The sequence below is a fragment of the Aplidium turbinatum genome, chromosome 1, assembly GCF_918807975.1.
Source record: "Aplidium turbinatum chromosome 1, kaAplTurb1.1, whole genome shotgun sequence".
NCBI lineage: Eukaryota > Metazoa > Chordata > Ascidiacea > Aplousobranchia > Polyclinidae > Aplidium > Aplidium turbinatum.
Window position 1 is genome coordinate 56,586,262 of NC_137472.1, and position 18,196 is coordinate 56,604,457.

At 35.1% G+C, this 18,196-nt stretch overlaps 1 protein-coding gene across 1 annotated transcript in view; it reads right to left on the reverse strand.

Annotated features, from left to right (window-relative positions):
* The window catches only part of LOC145767578 (uncharacterized), a 32,772-nt gene extending 15,769 nt beyond the window's left edge, over positions 1–17,003 (reverse strand). The window contains exons 1-15 of the mRNA XM_082579430.1: positions 16,602–17,003; positions 16,209–16,313; positions 14,453–14,613; positions 13,607–13,722; positions 12,584–12,666; positions 11,935–12,114; positions 11,367–11,429; positions 10,651–10,845; positions 10,118–10,209; positions 9,125–9,245; positions 8,098–8,292; positions 6,858–6,926; positions 6,491–6,634; positions 1,422–1,529; positions 732–892 (exon numbers count right to left, since the gene is read on the reverse strand). Of these exons, the coding sequence (XP_082435556.1) occupies positions 732–892; positions 1,422–1,529; positions 6,491–6,634; positions 6,858–6,926; positions 8,098–8,292; positions 9,125–9,245; positions 10,118–10,209; positions 10,651–10,845; positions 11,367–11,429; positions 11,935–12,114; positions 12,584–12,666; positions 13,607–13,722; positions 14,453–14,613; positions 16,209–16,313; positions 16,602–16,661 (1,853 nt within the window). The 5' untranslated portion in view covers positions 16,662–17,003. The remainder of the gene's footprint in view (positions 1–731; positions 893–1,421; positions 1,530–6,490; positions 6,635–6,857; positions 6,927–8,097; positions 8,293–9,124; positions 9,246–10,117; positions 10,210–10,650; positions 10,846–11,366; positions 11,430–11,934; positions 12,115–12,583; positions 12,667–13,606; positions 13,723–14,452; positions 14,614–16,208; positions 16,314–16,601) is intronic.
* Positions 17,004–18,196: the final 1,193 nt, after the last annotated feature.

Here is an 18,196-nt window from a genome sequence, read left to right on the forward strand (position 1 = left end):
AAAGCAATTTTTAGATCTAGGGAGGCGATTGGGATGAACCCCCCTCACTAAATCACAGAAAAGTAACTGTATTCACGGTGTATTTGCAAGGGTGTATTCTTGTAAATATCTACACATCATGGTATTTTGTTGAAATTTTCACCGTGCCCTTGAGGCTAATTGTTGGATCCATCCCTGGCTGTGAAGACATTGACTGTTGCACTGTATGTCTTTCACAGAAATTAATCAAGTTTATTTTTTCATTCCACATCGTCAACGAAATTGCTGGCCGCTGAAGAATACGTAAAGGATGATTTTGAAAAATGAAAAGAAGACAATGAAAGAAACGAGAAGTCATCAAGATAAAAGATACAATCAAAAACCGAAAAAGAAGCACTCACGCACTTGGGAGAAATGTGGTGCAAACATAAAGTATGCTTCTAAATCAGCAACTTTGCTTTGCATATAAAAAATAAAAAATAACTAATCATTGTTTTATTCTGGTCTAGTAGAAAAATTTTAGATTGAGATGCCCAACCTATGGATTAAGCGTGAATCGCGTCTTTCAAATCTATCATAAACTACGTGTGAGCTGTAGTAAGCTTACACGCCTAACCATTATGCAATCACAATTCATTAATTGCGCCTAGACATTCAATCTGAGACTAGCTTAAGTTGCCCTTGTTTATTTATAGAGCTTCGAGAAGCAATTTTTGCTCAGTAAATAAATCTGTTATGGCCTAAATATTCACCCGATTGAATGCTCAAATCTATTGTGAGAGGCTCCTGGATAAAGGAAGTAATTCCCTCCTAGTTGCTTGATGTTCCGCAGTCTTTGAAATTGAGGAGTGTTTATGAATTTCACCAACAAAGGGTGGAGTTCGATGTGCTTGTGGACTGTGTCGTTGAAGCACTGCAAGGTAAAATATACTCGTCAATGGCACTTTCTACTCCACATTTGACTTTCGTAAAGAGAGCGGTCCGCACCAATCCATTCATAGTGGATATTCGTTTTATCTACGACTGAAATAGTTCTTTGTGAGCTTAAATCTGGCTGCTTTGCATCCTTCTAGTAATATTCCAGACAACAAAATCCGTCATTTTTTTACACTGAATCAACGTCTGCAGACGTTGAATGCAAAAATGACGGATTTTGCTGTGTTGGTTTGACATAGTTGTGAATCAATATGACTATTAAATATTAAATGACCCTCATTAACTTAAGCCTCTCCAAAGACTTTACTTTTCTGCATGACTTTTATTTTATATTTCTGCAATTTTTAACATAAATTTCAATCTGTTTCTTATCTCGCATCAAGAAAGTCTACGACCAGACTTTAAATTAAATTTTCAGGGTTTTTTAATGTGGGGCCCTAAGCTTAAACGTAAATCCTGCTCTGCATAGTGCGCATGTCCGTATTTGTCTTCAAATCTACCCTTACTTTGTAGCCTTCTCGTGGATAGCAATCCAGTCTACGACCTTCTCCACTGCAGCTTAGAATAGACTCCGTTTGTAGAGCTGAATTAGACAGTTCACAGCTCATCACAGACATCAATATTAAGATTCAAATATAAGTTTTTGGATCGAATGCCAAACAATTTGTTGACTGCATATAAATATTTGGTTAATTTTTTGTTCTGTATTCTAGTACCGGTATTTAGCCTAAAAATCGTTAGAAAGAAGTTGTTTAAATCTTGCTGGTCTCTTGTCGATTCTGCTGTTATACTTCCTTTTCAGCATAAAGAAATACACAAAACACAACAACAAAAATAAGATGGAGAAAATAACGGAAATAAAGTAAATCTAAAAAGTTAAAACTACATTTTCTTTTCTTTGAAGAAAATGTTCAATTAGAGAATTTCTGTTTAATTATTTTATATAACCTTCTGCGTAACGATTCAAAGACACAATAGCCGTAAGACACCAATCTGTTGGGCCAACTGCACAACATGAAACGGTTCATGATGCCATATCGCTAGTTGATTAAAGTCATAGATGTTGATCAGTATTTCAAAAAGGGAACCGAAAGTAAGCGCTCATATTCTTTTCAAGAAGTATCACATTTACCACGTCACAGAATGGTATTCCCTAGTGAGTAAGCTCGACAATATACAAACCGTATTAGCCTGCTAATGCATACGGCATCACTCAATTAACTTCCAGCAGAAACCAATGCAAACTCTAAAAGATGACAATTGTTTTATTTGTAACATCATTGCGATGACGCAACCTAATACTGATTTTGAAACATTGAAACTGGAAGGAAAATCCCAAGTTCATGATAGTGAACTGCATTCAAGCAAAGAACATTTTCTTCACAAAGCAATCATTGTTGTGAAATTTGTAAATGTTTTGTATACCACAACAGCACATTGATATTTAGTGAATCTGCGATTGAAAATGTGAAATATTAGTACGAAAAACAACACGGTATAGGCTATAATGAATTTGGTAGCTCCATCACGACCATCAGTGTACATTCTGTACAAGTTATTAATTTCTACGACAAATGCAAATTTTAAAGCACTTTACATTTTTAATTTTAGCCGGTGCCAAATATGTGCTTATTTAAATTATTTCATATTGCAACAAAGTAATTTACCGAATCTTGACCAGGGGCATTGAAAAAATAATTCAGGTTCGGTACAAATGAGAACCTAGGGTGAAAAACTTGGTCGTTAAAGTGATAGAAAGTTGTTTTAAACTGTCTGGGCAAAATAGCATCGCATTGGTTTTGTTGTCTACCAAAATTTATGGGTCGGTATACGACTTTAATTGAATAATTGCACTGGTGGAAGAGGCAATATAAAACTATTTTCTTTTTCCAAACCTGCATTGACAGTAAAGTCTTATTCAAGAATCAAGGGTCAGACAGTTTTTAATTCACGACAATTAACTATTATCAACTACTATCGGAAAGGTTTCGGGCCCCTTAAATTATCTTTGACCCGGTACAAAAGTACCCCCTGGACTCCTCTGTCAACGCTACTGGTTCTGAGCACACCTTTCAACAAACAATTAAAATTTAAAAACAATTTAATCAAATCAAAGAATGGTTTTATACGAAATGCTATTGTAAAATGTATATGGACTGAAGAAAACAAACTTGCTTTATCTCATAAGTCGTACTATAGACTTAAATAGCTATAGTTCTTCAACTCTTTGGAATGTCTGACTGATCTAATAAAGCTGTCTGTTAGTTCAGAAGAGCAACCGTAAATCTTTAGTAAGTGCAACTCAGTTTTTTTTTAACAATTATGTGCGGTCTTGTGCGCTTGAGCTAAGAAGAGAGACGTTTAATAAACCACCATCATCATCATCATCATTATTATTATTATTGTTATTCATTCACTGAAAATCAATACAAATCTTTGGTATTGCATGGGTTGGAGCGATTTGTTAATTAAACGCAAAAATATTCAGTTGAATAGAAAAGCAACACAATAGAATGATAGTACTAAATAGATAAATTTATACAAGTGCATTGTGCTTAAATCAAATAGATATTACAACCAATATAACAAAGTGCGCCCATAAACTAATTAAGTGCAGGTACATAATATAATGTCAAGTTTGAAACAATTCGTTTTCTAATTAAATCTTTTATACATAATAATAGACTACTTGAAAAAGCTTAACTATAACCAGTACTCAATTGTCTATTTACAGTACTTGATTAGGTTAAATTTAGGTTCATTTAGGAATTTTTTATTAGTAATGTAATTTCTTAACTTTTATATTTGATTCTCAGCATTTTTGTATTTTTTATCATTTTCAGTAAATTGATTCATGGTTGTATTTTTGTACATTTAAATCAGAAACAATAATAATAATCAAGCTGAATAATTCTCTTTTAATAAATCACAGTCAAAAAATTGCAAAGTTTGTCTGATAAATGTTGTATATGATGCATATTTCAATGTTGTAACTTTATATGTTTTCCTTTAACTCAGCCACTTGTCGAATCGCTGTTTGACATCTTCAGCTTTTTCTTTCGACTTGCAATAAACTTGCAGCTCAACATCCTGCGATTTGAAATAAACATGTTTTTGTTTTAGTTGATTATTGATTGTTCAAAAAAAAAAAAAAAATTTAAAAGTTCTTACTTTTTCAAAACTCAAACAGTAGAGGATCTAAAAAATAAGTTTGGGAGAGCACCAGATTTAATTGGTTTGCACAATATGATTGGCTTAGTGCAGTGGTTCCCAATCTTTTTTATCCGGTGGACCTTTTTTGTCGATATTCAAATGTAAATTCCCCCCCTAAAATTTTAGTTTGTAAAAAACTCGTTTACATTAATATTGTAATTTAAGTCTTGGAATATAAACTAAACTTTCACTAGTAATAAGCTTTTTAGACTATAATATTCCTTTTCATACTAAAATAATTTAATTAATGAAGAACGTTGCTGAAAAGTATTTTATTCAAAAAATACATTTAAAATTTAAGAATCATTGCATTTAACAGTCTGTGTGAAAATTGTGATTTTTTGTTTTGACAACTCATGAATGCTGAAAGAGTATTGCAAAGAGCATAACGAATATCATTCTCCACGTCTAATCTGTTTCTCTGTTTTGCTTTCATTTGCAAGAGTTGAAAAACCTGATTCGTATAGATTAGATAAGTGGAAGCAAATGGAAAGAAACTTCTCAGCTACTTTGGAATAAGAATTACACGTTAATGACCAAAATCCAGTGATTGATTTTCTCTGAATAAGTCTCTTGCAAGAATCCGTTTTGAGTTCTAAAAATTCATCCTGCAATTTATCGGGAAGTTTTTCCATCAACAATGTGCATGAATTTCGTATTAAATCAAGCTCATCGTCATAAATTTCAGGAAAGCATTGAATGAATTCTAGTTCTAATGCTGTGAGATGTTGCAAAATCAATTATTTTTCCAACTCTGGAAGAACTTCTTCTTTGCCGTCAACAACTAGCACCGATGATAATTCTTTAAACATAGTAACATGTTCAATTGTTCATTCTAACTTTTTCTCTTTCAATTATATCAAGCTTGCTGGTGAAAGCTTCCAAAGCATCTTTAAATAATGCTCAGCGGTACTGGCATCTGCTCTTGCAAAGGCCACTCAAGCCATGGTGGTCGAAAGGTAGAGGCCGGACAAAACGTAGTCCCCCAGCGACCAGGACAGCAGAGCCTTCTATTACCTAAAGACAATCTCCTAATGACAGTGACATAAATCAATCACTCTCTTCCAACCTGCCTTGAGCCAGAACGAAGCAGTACAGATTGTAATTCATATGGTATCAATATGTCAATGGCTCATGGATACAGATAACCCATATGGGTGCGCAATCTGCTTTGAACGGAGATGGCGATTGAATAGCCTATATACCATATATTGGTGTTTTTCCCTTGCATTTTCAGATTCAGTTTATTCAATGCACCAAACATATCAACCAAATAAGCAAGGAATCTAATCCATTTGTCATCATTCAGCAATGAAACAAATTCCAATTTTATTTAAAAGTCAAAAAATAATTTAAACTCGTCTCTGAGCCCAAACACTCGTTTGGTTACGTTTCCTCATGAAAGCCATCCAGTATTTAAATGAAAAAGGAGTAGAGTAGGCCTATATGTGATGGTCTGCATCCATGTCAGTGCACAGTTTCCTAAATAATAGAGAGTTAATCTAATAATAATTTCTTCTTTAACACCCTAGTCCAGGCCAACTTACTAGGCTTAAAAAGGTTTACAATCCTAAAGCCAAATTCCCCCCTAAAAATTGCAAAATTCCCCCCTAGTGGGGAATTCCCCCACGGCTGGGAACCACTGGCTTAGTGGTTAGTGCGTCCGCCTCTGAATCCGTAGGCAGGGGTTCGATACCTTCTCTGGTCATATCAAGGATTTTTTTTAAAGTAGCACTGAATCTTGCTCGTGATTGGCACTCAGCAATGAAACAAGCTACATTCAGGTAATAATGTAGGCTACTCAGTTGCGCCTCTACAGTATATGGCTGCATTGTCTACTTTGTGAAGCTCAGAGGAGCAACGCATATCGGCGATGGATACAGCGCTATATAAAAACACGCCTGCAGACAATTGAATCAAAAAACGATAGATTTGCTGTCAGGTTTAGTTCGTCTGTAACAATCAAGCACACGAATAGCGCACTTTGTTGCAAACCGCTACTACTACAGCGAACCCGTAGCATCAGACTGAAACAGGTCATTATTACCTACACTTATGAAGGAATGATAACGATCATGCTACTAAAAGTAAAATATTAAAGAATGTTAATAGATACATGGTGCTTAAATTTAACTATGCTTGCATTGATAAATTTACTAAGTTATACGCAATTGATTATAGGTTGCAAACTATAACTAGCAGAAATGTGGTTCGACGCATCCTCACTAAGCCATGATTCGAATGCGAAACTTTACAATCTCCAACTCAAAATTTCAATGTTCATCAAAATTTCAATGTAATAGATTGATTATATAATTACAGCGGCTAAATATCAAATATAATTTAATAAAGTTAAACTTGCCATGAAATGCTTTGGCAACATGTGAGAGATATCTTCTCTTTTCATTCTTTTTGGTTCTGGTAGAGTACCCGGTTTTGCTTTGGAAAAAAATAAGTAGTCATCGACAGGATTTCTAGTCTTCTTTCCATAGTGAAACTTTGCCCTCTAATAAAGTAAATAAAATACCTTATGACTAGCATAATTTCTCTACATTTCCATTCGACAGCATTAACAGTTAAAGCTTGGTGATTTAAAATAATTACCAATCAATCAACATTATTTTTTGCACAGAAATTATGACAAGCTAAAGAATATGGTTTGTTTTAAAGACTTTTCTAGCTAGAGCAAGTATTTGGATATTTGCAGGTTTGAATCACTCTGTGCTTACCTTTAATGGGACAACCAAGTGGTCTTCTAAATCTTTAAACTTTTGTCGAAACTTTTCTTCTTCGTCTTTCTGAGCAATCGAACAAAGTGAATTATTTTATAATAATTTTAGTAGTGTATTTATAGCATTACAAATTATGACAGTTATGACATTTAGAAAAATCACGAACCGAAATGTACTCGCTAGAATGCAAACAAAAATGATAATTCTATAAACAATTAAAAGAGAAAAACTAATGTATTCTAGCCCCATAATTTGAAATAATACTGTACTAGTCAAAGACAACTATTAATAAAGAACATAAACAGAAAAAAAATAGAAGCAGAACACCAAGAATCTAGATTAATAATATTTTAAACTGGAGAGGATTTAACTACATATTGCAATTGAAAAACCTCACAACAGAAAAACTTGGCGTTTTATTGCCTCCAACCCTCGACGAGAGGAAAAAACTTGATGATGATTTATAACAACTTAAAAACTTGATGTTTGTAAGTCTTTGAATTATTTCTATGCAAGTCGTATTGAATGTGGAAATCTTTTCGTATTCGGTAGCGAGTTTTTTTTCATAAATAAAAAGGTTTCTAAAAATTCATTAATTAAATCATGATTATTCCGCTCCAACATGTACAACTGGAAGATGATTCCATCCGAGATGTGTGAGTGTGGCAAAGACGAACAAACTACAGACCACACCATCTACAACTGCGCCCTCTCGATACCTGCCTAAACATCTACACCGAATCACCGCCACTGCTCAAGAGCGGTAGAAGGCAGAGCCCATCGATCCTTGGAGTGACAAAGAAGGTTCACACACAGAAGAAAAATATGCATTTTATCTGGCTTGTAACTTCTTTTTTCAAAGATTCAAAAACCGCATCAGGGACGGGAAAAGAAACTTTTGAAAGCATAGCAAACATATTGGGAGTACGGGTGCAATTTTCAAAAATTTATTAAACAATATTTCTTTTAATCAAAGTGGACTTTATGCCAAGTGTCTCTGTGTAGCTTTTTTAGGCTGCAGCTCAATTTGTTGGACGGCCTCTGACAAAAATTTGAGTTAAAATGTGTGTGAAAGTGTAACTTTAACTTCTAGCTTCTGCTTTCGTGTTGCACAAAAAGAACAAACAAATATCAAATCAATTCTATTAACAGTTAATATTAAGACCAAAAATTAAAAGCTACAAATAAAATAAAGTAGGCTAAAAACACCAAAAAAACTTTTAAATATTTGACCTACCATCCAGTTGTCCACCACTTCTTTTTTGGTCTTGGCTTCTTCAAGTGTTTTATCCTTAATCTTTATGCTGCCGATGTAGACATAGAAATCGTGAATGAGGACTCTTTCCATAATACTACGGGCTTTGCTCCTCGCTTCTCTTTCTTCAACTTCGGCATCTTTTGAGTCGCTTGAGTAATACATATTGTAAATCACCTGAAAGTGATGGATTAGAATTTAATAATTTATTTCATTTCGAAAAGGAACAATGTAGTAATTTATTGTCATCATGTCTTAAATAGACCATTTTCTTCCTCCAAGGTTATTTTTTGCCAATGAAAAGTTAAACAAAAATAATTATATTTCAATCTATTGTTGGTTTGTGCTTGAATTTTATTGGCTTATGTTCGAAGAGCTTATACCAGCGGTTCTTAACCTATTGCCTTGTCGGCACCACCTTGAAATTACCAATCAATTCTCGCACCACCTCCTAGGATTGGCGGAAAAGTAATAGACGCCTACAGTTCGAATTTGTTGTTGAAAACTGGTAAATAGCTTTGCTTCTTACGTCATATTATAACAAGCTTTGATAACTCAGCATTTCCGCACCACTTAAGCACAGGTCTCGCATCCCTTAGTGGTGCGTGCACTCCTGGTTTAAGAACCTCTGGCTTATACGATGGCTAGGCTGCTGGTAGATCTACTAAAGTAACGCACTTCCTTCAACAACTAGTAACGTCTCTTTCCGTACATAATTTGTAAAAATTCATTTTGGTATCTACATGATTCAAATGCCAATGTTTATCAGTTTTTTTATTGAAACTTGCATTGTTGCAAGAACTAATGCTATAGTTTCAATAAAATTCTAAGGTAAACAATGTAAAAAAAAAAAACGTAAAAACCGCTGCTTTATTGAGGCAATAGGAAACAGGCCACACTACAGTAAAGGTTAAGTGTTGGTTACCAGTCTGCTTGTATTGAACAATCATTGTATTTTCCATCAAAATAAGTATGGCCTATGTGGTAGATCATTAAGCTATGACATTACATGATCTGAGATCTTTTCGAAGGCTTCCATATCATCTGCAGACTCAGCTAATGTAAATTTTTTTCCCGCTTTACCTTCAAACTTGACGTAGTCATTCACCAACACCATTGCATCAGTTATCCTGCACCAAACAAAAATAAAAACCTGGAGTTGAAATAAAAACCACATAAAAAAGTCAAGTATTTGGAGTTTTTAGTAGTTCTTGGAAAGCTTATATTTCAAGCATGGAAATATATATTTTGATTCTGTCCATGGACTGCATTACCCAGTGGTTTCAACACAGTTTACCAATGCGGAAATATACTTAAACATTGGTTAAAAAATTACGAGCTTCAAGTGTAAACATGCCATTGTATCAATATATATGTTACGTTTTTGTTCGACGAGAAGTGAGGTAGCACTAGAGATATTAAAATATGACGTGGCGGAATGGTTCTTCACGAAGTAGAAACGCTGAAATGTTGACTCTTTTAAATACCGCCATAGCGCTCAAAAAATTACACGGCTAAATATCTCAGTTGAACACTGACAAGAAATTTGTGATGAGTGTATTGCCTACATAAATGTAACTTCTGATCTTGAGCGTGAAACTTTGGTTGTAAGTCCGTGGTGTAAAAATTATCTGCCGATAAAACAATTATCAGGGGCGTATCCAGAAATAAACCTTAGGGGGGGAGCGGGAGATTCCAACAAAGCACAATGATGTGTGGGTCCACATTAATTCCACTTTGCAAACACACCATGAATAAAGCTACTTTTTCGTGTTAGCGATTGCCCAGAATTCACCACTGCCACTTGTAACAATCCCATCACGGATATTTTGTTTCATTTTTGTCAAAATATTATGTCGCTCCAATCAAAATTATTCAAACTGATTTTGGAAGTTACACAAAAACACTATTCTAATAACTGAAGGTACTAAACTCATGAGAAAATCAATACTTCAGCATGTCCAATCTGTATTAACAATATCATTGCTATTATGTCACTTACATATCCTCTACTGCAGTACTGATTCTATGTTGGTATGCTCGTCGGTGCAAGGCATCTCTGGTGTGAAACATCTCGTACAGGTTTTTGCATTCCTGCAAGTTAAAAAAATGATTGATTGATTAAATGTAGGTATTTTTATTTTAGGACTAAAAAAGGTTCTTTGCAAATTTAATCCTAGCAGCTTCGCATAGTTGTAAATGCTTTGAACCACTGGCGCAGGGCCGGTCACGGGGACTGGCATGGTGAAGTTTGCGTTTGTGAGCTGTTACTTATTTCATCCGTTATACTCCAATGAATTGAGAGTTATGTTTTCAATGCGTTGCTCAAGCGCACATCCCGAGAGTCGAACCAGCGACGCTTGATCTTACCTTTCTTGTTTACAAATTCAGGCACTTAACCAACAACCAATCAGAGCGGATAACTTGGTCGCATTTGTTAGTCGTGCACGTATTTTAAACTTAACTCTTTATGAGTTTAAAAAACTAAAGAAAAATAATATCTAAAATCAGCAACGGGAACTATTGCATATTTACCTTATCTCTCACACATATCTGATAGTCTTTCTTTTCTTCTTTCTCTTTGCCATTAATTTTTGTGCAGTCGAGAACTTTCATGTTCTTCATGAACCGAATGTGATCAAAGCTATTTGCTATGCCCAGCTGGTGGCAGTCGCGAGCAAAGTAATCCCACTTGTCAACATCCACTCCGTTGGTCTTGTTCGCAACAATCTAATCATGAAACAAATTAGAACAGTATGAAGAATTAGAATAATTCAGAAACTAAAGTCTTGTCGTCTTCTAGTTGTTTACTCATCTCTAACCAACAAACCATTTTGCCTCAATTTGGTGAAAAACATATTTTAGAAGTCTACTAAATTGTGCTTCTATTTTAAACTGTGCTCTTGATAGATACACCATATCTATTATTTTATTTTTCTTCGTTAATGCATCCTGGACAAAAAAGATACTACTAGTACTAGCTACAATAGTCGATATACCAGTACATCCATACACGAGAAGAAGTGGCAAAACGTTAAAAAGTCGATTTAGGCGAGTCATGCTGAGCGTAAGAACCTTATTGCCAGTAGACTACCTGCGTAAAAAATAAACTGCGCAGTATTTCAAGGAGTTTTTTACAATATAATTAACTATACTGCTGCTAGTTATTGAAATGAGGGCGATGTGTAACGTTAGTGGAATCAGTTGCTACAAAAACTGCAGCGACACATTTTAATGCTTTGAATGAACACCTGATAGAGAAAACCTTTGTCTTGCTTTCTGCCTTTATACTTCCAGGTATCTTTACTTTGATTCTGCAACGAATTATTTCAAACCATTAAAAATCTAAAGTCTCGCCTTTGAATTGTATATTGATATGAACTTTTTTATTGTTATGCAAACGTTTCTGTAGGTCCTTGCCTTGCCATGATTTATAAAGTGCTGCTACTCAAATATTAACAGATTTTTTACCAAGATTTCTCCCAAGAAAATGCGTTAAAGGTTGAATGAAAAACGTGTCGATTCCAGAATTAATCTAGAAATTTAAAACAGACACTCATCAATCTCAAAATAATAAATAAATAGATTTCTGGTCTCACAACGTTTGTATGTACGTGAATATTGAATTACTTGATGTTGAACTATATCCGTACGGTATCAAAAAAGAATTACAAGAATCAGTAAAAAGCATGAACTATAACGTTCTAATCCAGACAGAAAATCAGTCGTTTTTCACATTGATTCAACGCCTCCAGACTCAGACGTTGAATCAATGTAAAAAACGACTGATTTGCTATCTGAGAATTTATGCATATTCACCTTCTGAGGATCAACCTCAGGTATTGGTCCATTGATCAATTCCTTGATGAAAATTGCATTACGACACTGAGTGACTTCAGACCCGTCTCCATCAGGTCTCAGAAGTTTCTCAAACTCTTTTCTTACTTTTTGATTTTCTTGAAGAAGTCGGTCAAACATCAAGCAAGATCGTTTCTCGTGCTGTAAGTTGATAACAATTATTCAAAATAAAGTCATCGATCTTATTATTATTATTGTTATTATTATCATGTATTATTATTATTATTATTATTATTACTATTTATTATTATTATTATTATTGTTATTATATTATTTATGACTAGTTGTCCATGAAGAAAGCAAAGCATCTGAATTTTTACATGGTTTGTTTTGTCATAATAACTTATCTTCGCATTTAACAATTTTATTTTTCCGCAGAACTGACAGTGTCTGTCATTGTCTACAGCTCTCTAAGCTTGCTTGAAACTTCAGTCATTAGATTCAACATAATATTCTAGCGTCTCTAAGCTTTTGGTAGAATAAAAAATATTTTAGTAGCCTAGTCTGGTTTTCGTATCATGATTGGCAATGTAAAAAAGTGTAAAATGAAAAAATAGAAAAAGTCTATCTACACAAATTGTCTATTCAATCTACATACCGGTATACTTACTTCTTTATTTTTTATACTTTTACCCTTTTCTTTCATTTTTGACAAAAATATGTTGTCATACATGTGCGAGAATGGGCCGTGCCCTGAAAAGAACAACTTTCGTAACTTAATAATCAAATGTAGCGTCTTGGCCGTGTCATGTAAAAAGGTTAAAAGAATGTCTGCAAGTTTTACAATTGTTTGAAAAAAGAAGTTCAAAAGATTTTGTTTAGTTTTAATTTACCAATTCTTTGATCTAAATAAATCCAAAATTTAATATTTTGCACTTTGCTAATAAGTTAATTTTTAAATCAAAATTTTATACTTCAAGTAAAACAAATTAAACATTTTAGGCCTAATCACCAAATCGAAAACCACAAGATACGTGTGGCATGTTCAAGTTAATCTTTGGTGCAAACTATTGTATTTTGGGTCAAATATGGTGGTAAACATAACCTTCCAATATTTTTAGATTTCTGCACAGTAAGCTACCAGGCTATTGTTGTGTAGGGGGCTTGTCCGCTGTGGTAGGAAGTGGTCAGTGCTGGCTTCTTTGATTGGTAACAATAACGTTCAAAGTGAGCAATGGTTACCACACAAATATTGACTTCTGGGCCACAATTTTTACAGTCTAAAGCTCGTTTTTATTTGCAGAAATTAAACCGTTGTAGCCAACGTCGTGGTTGCCATTTATGCGTGGTTTGTTAGCGAGTTTTTTTTTAATCACCATTTTCAATCAAGTTGTTTGCTATAGCAATCCAATAGATTACATTTACGTCTTTCCTTGCAAATAACATAAAATATAGAGTAAACCTGGAAAGTTCACAAGATCACATACGTTTGTCATTTTTTGTCAAAGATCCTTGGAATGTACAAAAAGTCTCTATTTGATGATAAGAGGTTTTACGTTTTCTCATTTTTTGTTTGCATTTGGAAAATCTTTACTTGCAATAATAACCTAGACAGTTAATCAGTCGTTTTTTTACTTCTGCAAACGTTGAATCAATGCAAAAAGCGACTGATTTGCTGTCTGGAAATACATACCCAAATCATGGCAAAGACCGGCCAATTCCACGCACAGGACATCTTCCTTATTTATTTTACGTTCTGGTGCGCTGTCACGTAAATGACGAACAAGCTCTCCTGCAAGATGGCAAGTCCTTCAAAGAAATATCATAAATTAAGGTGATACAACAAGTTTGGCAGAGAAAGAGTTTTGTTGCTGATGTTTTTAAGTCTTTTTACCACTACAAACATTTTCAAACGGGCGTTTATTTACTGTATAGCTATGTAGCCTATTCTATTGAATTGAACAACTACGACTATCCAAAATACACAAGAATTTCAAACCTAAGTTAATTTAATAAAAGTTGATCAGTCTATGACAATCTAAAAGTTTGGTTTATCTGAACGTTACGTTTTCCATAGCTACCTATTACACGGTTACTCAAATTTAAATGTAAAACCATTTGATAATTACACTAGCTTACATACTAAATGTTCCTACAACTTTGTTGGAAATGTGAGAAGTTTACCTCTTGTAATTATACGACAATTTTACGTATGAATTTAATTAGAAAAAATTGACAGTAAAAATGATTATTTTCTGGTTTGCTAAACTACCTTTAAGTAGTCTACCTCAACTGTATAGCATCAAATATGGTTATAACTACCAGTTAATACAAGGTCTTTTTCGAACATCATTAAATTCGGGTTTGATGGAAATCGGACTATTTCATTCTGATTTACCAAAGGCAATTGCAATTACTCGAATGAGTGTGATTCATGCCGCATTGCAAGACAGGCAACAGAATCGCTTTTTATCACGTTTTTATTCTGAATGTGATGCTTTTTGACATCAGATGATTAGCCTATGTTCCAATTTCTTACCCAATTGAATGCTCAAATCTGTTGTGGGAGGCTCCTGGAAAAAGAAAGTAATTTCCTCCGAGTTGCTTGATGTTTCGGAGTCTTTGGAATTGAGGAGTGTTTATGACTTGAGCCAGAAGAGGATGGAGCTCTATGTGTTTGTGAATAGGATCATGAAAACTCTAAACAGAAAACAATCATATGTTGAAATGATTTTTTTGCATCAGTAGCGCTTACAAGGGGTTCCAGGGGTTACTTTCAGACCTGGAACCGGGATGATTGTAGGGGCCGATAATCTTTCCAAAGGGCCAGGTAACTTGAAGAAACCATTTCCTATTCTTTGCATACAGTGCGTTTTTCTTCGAAGTGTCTTCATTTGGGCCGCGAAGGTATCATTGGTACTGAACCCAATTCTCCCCCCAAACTTGCATCTAACTGTTTCTTAGATTAAATTATGCCAAGAAATCAATTTCAGATTGAGTAAAGTTACAATCATGCAGCGTTATCAGCACTGATGTGAACTAAAATATTGAGCCATTAACAATTCAAAGTAAATTGTCAATTAACAATCTTTCTTTTAGTTTAGTAACTTTGTGGTAGTGTAACTATCAATCATCATCATCATCCATTCTGGCGTGCCCGGACACCATCAACATAGTTTCTCCAAACTTTCCTGTCCCTCTTCAAATTTAACAGCTTAAATTTCTGTACTCCAGTCTCTTGCTCTAATTGATGAAAAAGAGTTTTTGCCTGTCGACCCCTTTCCTAATGCCATAGTTTCGTTTCCAAAACAAAAAATAATAAAAAAGTAAAAACGGTGAGGACCGGACATTTTATCAGTTTGCAAGCTATAAAAATGAGTTAAATTGCAGCATCAGCAATCATTGCCTCAATGCTCGTAACCAAACTATCTTGCTACATTTTTTGACAAGTTGCTCATGGAAGATTACCACTGGTATCTCTTGGGCAACACTGCAAGAAATTCGTCATCTGTCATTTGGCGGCGAAAAAGACCCGTTGTTTTTTTCTTCCGATTAGTCCGTTGTGCACCGTCTTGGTATTTCACTACTCACTTTTACGCTACAACCTTAACACAGAGTGGCCACTTTAAACAGATTAATTCCCAATAAGATCCCAATGAGAGCATGTTTAAATGCCTACCTTGACACAGCAACCAACGACTCGTGCTTATTTTCCACACCACTGGACAATCTCTTAAACTTTGTGGAGATAAAACATGCGAACTTCGTCGCCAATAAGCTGTTCTGCTTTGTATTCGATAGGCACCGGATTCAAACCAAACCCTCCTCACTGAAGTGTTTGTTTTTTTTCATATGAGCAGCATATCAAATCATCTCAAAGCACATTTGTTCATTGTGCGATTCCTTATTATCGGACTGAGAAAGCTTTTTTAGAGCAGTTTTGCGAACTTGTAGAGGCTTTGATTGATTGCGCTTCAATAGACTTCAGTTGTCGGCTGCATAGCCGAGTGGTGAGAGCGCTGGAACGGCATTCGAAAGCGCGCCGGTTCGACACCGCTCAAGAGCATGCGGCTCTGTCTTTGGCAGGACACTTACAGTAAAGGCATGCCTGAAGGTGGACACGAAGATTGGCTTCCTTGCCTTACCGTCCACTTAATCTAAATCTTCAACCACCAAGTAAGCCTGGATACGACAAGTAGACTTTCAGTGGGTGTAGCCAACATCGATACCTAAGTGTGGCTAGCTACGCTGTTTAGGGTGGTTAAGGAATAGACACTTGCCCGCTTACTTAATACCTTATAAGTTTCTTTTGGATAGTCATCGCAAACTGGGCATATTTCGGCTGTATGATTCTTGTGAGGCTGGGAAGTAGAACTCGTCTTTGACACTGTAGCAGACATCTGAGAATATTTTATAAAACGAAACCAACATGAGTCAAACAATCCAAGTAAATTAAATATATTTTTTCCGTATTCGGTTTTAATTTTTAAAAAAATTTTCAATCTAACTGGAACAAGTAAATGAGAAGAAGCGTAGTCTAAATTCTTTCCTAATTGAGCATAATTTGAAATAAAAAACTGTATAACTTCTCATAGACTCGCGGACAAATGGTTTGCTTTATATTGCAAGTTTGCAACCTTAAGACACATCAAACAAACGGATCAAAGGACATAAATCTTTCATCTTACTTTTTTCTTTTCTGCAGGCTCTCCTGTTGTTGAAGAGCTCTTCAATTTTGTCTTTGGCATGGGGAAGAAAGAAGTGATTATTTTGCTACTACAATCACAGTGCTGTAATTATAAAGCAATGTAAAATAAAATATTGTAAAGGAAATTCTTCCTGGTGCAACGGTGGATTCGCAAATTGAGTTTAGAGTTCATCGAAGACTGCATCGGGTATGATAAGCCAGGCTACTCACGACTGAGGTGGTCTGACTCAATGATACTAATTCATCGTTGCCTTACTTCAGGGGTGCCCAACACGTCAATCGTCTTAACTGCTCGATCGCCTAGGATTTTGCGTGGACAGTATTCCTAAAAACAGCGTTTTTCAATCAATATTCCTGAGAGAAAATTTGTCCATCAACTCATAATTTAGCCTACGATTACATTAGCAATACAACCAGGGCTTCAGTATTTTTGAAGCACATTATGATGTAACAAGTACGAACATCCAAATGTAAAACCAATCAATCAATCAATCAATGTTTTATTTGTCAGTAACAGGAACATACGTAGATGTTTGAAATATGCAATTAATGTACACAATGCAAAGTTACACAAGTTCCCATACCGACTGGGAGACAACGAAACGACCATACGGTCTACAAGTCAATTGCCACCCTACGGAAATGACGATTTTGCCATTTAAACTAAGCTTACAAGAGAGAGAGAGAAACCTTTTCTTTTGTCTGTTGCGTCAATTGCGACAATACGAATAAAATAGCTATCTAAATACCACAACAGACAGGAAGCAGCGAAAGACTATATCAGTCATCGAGTCAGCTGCTTCCCAGTTCTTAATGTGACAAATGTCAAGCATCGGCAAATTACGTTGAAACAACAAACAAGATAGGCTGATGTTGAGTAATATTAATGAAAGAAAAAAAAATCATGTGCTGCTGCGATCCTCAAGTGAAGTCCTGTGGTTTTTTATTCAAATATAAACTTTATTCCGGGTGATTAAAAATAGGAAAAACTTTTAAAATCAATAAACTCTTGTAGCAAGGGCGTTTAAACTTCAGTGTAACAGAGAAAAGTTCGAGCCATGGCTTACGTAATACAGGCCTTGCCATCGTGCGAGCTGGAGTCCAAGCTGGAGGCGAAGCTTGCTTTTGAACTGTTTGCAGTGAAGAGTTCTCAAAAAAGTAGAAAACAAAGAAGTAGGTAGTAACTTTCTAGCTTCCACTTCTAGTTTGTTTGTCGCTTGCGTTAAAAGAGCAACCTAGTTATTTTTACAAGAGTTGTCACGTGCATTTATTGCAGCCTGGCCTAATTTGAAACATGATTCTGTTGCTCAATGCTGACGAAAAATATGTGATGAATGTCAATCCATTTACAGTAAAGATGGCACAGGAAAAAGTAGCTTAGTGACTTCAGCGCACCGACCATCGGTCGCTAGTGATTACGAAATTTTTTAGTCTATTACAATCGATGAGAAGTTGGCCATCCCTGCTTTAATTGATTAGGCTTGTTTGTGTGGTCCATCCTGAGACTTTTTGTGTAGTCTTTTATATATTTATTTTGCATTTTTAGACACAGGCTAGTGTCACTTTTTTACCACT